At 33.8% G+C, this 3,434-nt stretch overlaps 1 protein-coding gene across 1 annotated transcript; it reads right to left on the reverse strand.

Annotated features, from left to right (window-relative positions):
* Nucleotides 1–609: 609 nt before the first annotated feature.
* LOC147536889 (protein neprosin-like) lies at nucleotides 610–3,434 on the reverse strand. Its single transcript, XM_086642549.1, has 7 exons — nucleotides 3,195–3,434; nucleotides 2,803–2,889; nucleotides 2,490–2,702; nucleotides 2,046–2,210; nucleotides 1,903–1,956; nucleotides 1,483–1,623; nucleotides 610–1,077 (listed from the first exon to the last, which is right to left on the reverse strand). Exons 1-7 carry the CDS (start codon nucleotides 3,390–3,392, stop codon nucleotides 691–693), a joined length of 1,245 nt encoding a protein of 414 aa, XP_086498675.1. The 5' UTR covers nucleotides 3,393–3,434; the 3' UTR covers nucleotides 610–690.

Consider the following 3,434-nt stretch of genomic DNA (forward strand, 5'->3'; position numbering starts at 1 on the left):
TTAAAACTTAAAACCCATTGATGCACCTACGCAATGGATGTTAAAGGTTTATGCTTGTTGACTGTGTAATAGTATTAATTTTGGAAGATGTTACGGCAGGAAGATGCTTAATCTTGGTAGATAGGCAGAGAAAGGTTAGGTGGAATGAATTTTAATTGCCTCCTATTTAGAAATGGAGTTTGTGAAAAGGTTTAGTTATAACAATGAAAGCCAGTGGATTCTCCTTGCTACAATAACAAACTTGCAGAATAAATAAAGAGAGAGATAGACGGGCATAAGAAAGAGAGAGATAGAGAGACAGAAGATAGAGAAAATCACGAGATGAAGATTGGTGGGTAAATAACATCCTATGACACGCTCTACTGTGATGTGGTGTCGGGAGGGTGTTTTGTTAACGATCTCACATCGGTGGTGAGACGGAGTGTGCTGCTTCTCTTAAGAGGTTAAACACTCTTCCATAGTGAGGTCTTTTAAAACTTTGAGGCCTAGATGTGCAAAAGAAGACAGTACCATTAGCAGCCCAAAAGGTTGATCGACGTCATCCTATTACAATCAGGATAATATCACACAAATTTCTAAGTCAAATTTCGAAAAAGACTATAAGAAACATTTCCCAAAGAACCAATATATAAACTTTAGTCACTTATAATGAGCTATCACTTAGAACACGAATAGTTTGACAGAAATAAATCAAACTAGCGGCTTACAGTTGTTGCCACCTTCCCCACCAAATACCATAGTTGACTTCCAATCACCTTGTTCTCCTAAGAAAGACGCGTCATAACAGTCTTTGACATCTACTAGGGTCCTAATTTTATCCTCATTCACCTGCACAGGTTTTCCTTGATCATTAACAACCTCCATGTTGGATATGTAACAAACCCCATAGTATGATTTCTTATAAACACCAGTTCCCATTGGTGGCATTGGCAAATTATTTTCTGCCCCTGCTCTCCCACCATATGTAATGACTGAAGCACTATTTGAGAGATGGGTGAAGAGTTCTTTTGGCCAATACCCTACTATTACATCATCAGCTGAACAACATCTCAACCACCAATTCCCACTTGTTGGATCCTGAATTCCAATACAAAATACTTTGAAATTCTCATTTTCTTTTTTAGAAACACATACATACTACTGCAAGGACTAAAATTCGACGGTGTCGACCAAGCCCACAAATTAAATTATGTCGTTATCTGTCCAAGGTGAAAGTCTCTCTCCATGATCATAGCCCAAGAGTATACACGTTGCAAACGTTACGCTATCCCTTCTTAATACCTAAATTCAAGATTGCAGTTGGCTCGTGACGAATGAATCAGGTCAATGATACAGCAGAGGAGATCATCCAATGTCGAATGAAAACTCTTCTCTCTATCTCTCTCCAATATTATATGTTGTCAAATTGAATCGACACGTCATGTTCTATAATCAAATGACCTTAAAATCCCCTAAAAGAAATATTTATAATAAAGTACTTACCCGAGATATGGAGATAATAAGGGCATATAGGTGTTCTCCAGACGAATAACGACTGAAAGCATCCCCCAAGACTATTGTAGGATGAACTTGCACAAAACCTGAGCATACTGTATTAAAGCAGCCTGTCTGATATCCATTAGCCTGCGTTTCCCGCCCAAACAATATCAAAATTACTACAAATTTAAAACTTATCGCATCATTGTTTATGTGATTGAAAGTACATTTTCTTGTAACAATCATAATTATCAGATAAAATTATTCTCCATTATTGATGGTATGGTTGTTGAGTAGCTTCACCCGTCTTCTTTATTTGTTGGGGCAATAGAGTCTTCTTATATCACTTTTTTTCAATTTGATTGAGTACAGGATATGCGTAAATTTCTAGAATGACCACGAAAATTAAGAAACGTTGAATCTTACCGTCCAATATCCAAATAAGCGACTCATGTTGTCTTTCGATAACTGTGGGTATACCTGATTAATCCAATATATAGAAATTAATGTAATACTAATCAGATATAATAAGGGTAACAAAATTTGAGCAGTTGAAAAATATTACTTACCATCCATCCAGCTTCTATACTATTTATTTCGGAAAATTGTCCATTTTGAATAGAAATTTGTCCAGTGGAAAATTGCCCAGAGATAACATTTGGATTGTACAAACCAATATCACCTTTTCCTCCATAATATTGTATTCTGTCATCCCCCGTATCAACCGCAGCAAACTAAAGAAAGAATAACTTAATTTAGGCATCAATTTCTCTCGAAGTTAGAATAAATCGTTACTAGCTTTCGATGCATTTAACGTTTATGTTTTTCCAAGAACTCCTCTAAAAGTTAATTAAGGATACCAAAGTTCATTCATTTCAAAAGGGATTTTGTATTTTTGTATTTTAATTAAAATTATTCATTCCAAATTAGTTTATACTTTCACCATTGAAAATAAGTACAAAAATACAAGGGGATTCCAAAATTACATAATATATAAATATAAGATTACTTACATGGGTAACCATAGGTGTTAGAGGATATGTATCAGGATGGAATGATTTGGATGCATATTTTGCATTTATTAAATCTTCTTTTGTAGTCCTTTTAATTGGAACAGTTCCTTCTGGGCACCTTTCATTCTGAACTTCAAATAAAGTCTTTGCTCCATTTTTGTATGATGAAGTTTTTTTACTGATCGATTCTTCTTTTATGATATCTGGTTTCAGCTGCACATGTATAACCGTTTTTTTTTTCTTTCAGAAAATTAATTACCAAAACTAAAGAAGATGAATTATCATTTTGTGAGACGGGTTCAAAGATTTATACCTGAATTTTATGATTCTTGAGCAATGGATTTTCAAATGCTGGTTGTTTGTATATATCTACGCAATCGAACAAATCCCCAATACTAGTCTGTAAATCACCATAACAAAAATTACAAAATTTTAATTTATTTACCAAAATATAATAATATTATATATGTAAAGTTAATGTTTGATTTATTCATATCTTAATATGATTAGTTATTCTTTTGGATTTAGACATCTTCTAAAGCTGGAACAAGATCACGATTGAATAAAAAAAAGAGGCATATTACAAGATCATGATCTAATTCCACTCGATTGATGCAACCACTCATGGTTGCAAAAATAATCTTTTGGTCCATATTTTGAAGTATAGGAAACACAAGGCCTAAAACAAAGACTACTATATCTTACTCGAATGGTCTTGAAGGAAGGCTTATTGAGAATTCTTAATTGTTCTCCGAACTCCAACTCATCTTCTTTTGTTAGAACTCTTCTTCCTTCTGCAACATAATAATTTTGATAAAACATAAAAATTACGATTATCGCCAATAACAATGACTTTGAGTCCATAGTGAAATTCATTGATTGAAATGTTTCATGGTTTTGCATCTTATTTATTCACGAAAAAGGAACTTGATGAGTTGTCGTTGT

Source organism: Eschscholzia californica, unplaced genomic scaffold (genome assembly GCF_041429995.1).
Source record: "Eschscholzia californica isolate CP2 unplaced genomic scaffold, dmEscCali1.0.p SCAF_5, whole genome shotgun sequence".
NCBI lineage: Eukaryota > Viridiplantae > Streptophyta > Magnoliopsida > Ranunculales > Papaveraceae > Eschscholzia > Eschscholzia californica.

What these genes read in the sequence shown, in the direction of transcription:
- LOC147536889 (XM_086642549.1), bottom strand. Translation starts at nt 3,392, where the DNA reads ATGCAAAACCATGAAACATTTCAATCAATGAATTTCACTATGGACTCA. An exon ending in TCAAGAATCATAAAATTCAG is followed by an intron (nt 2,703 to 2,802) that starts GTATAAATCTTT and finishes ATACATGTGCAG; the next exon opens with CTGAAACCAGATATCATAAA. An exon ending in TAACACCTATGGTTACCCAT is followed by an intron (nt 2,211 to 2,489) that starts GTAAGTAATCTT and finishes TTCTTTCTTTAG; the next exon opens with TTTGCTGCGGTTGATACGGG.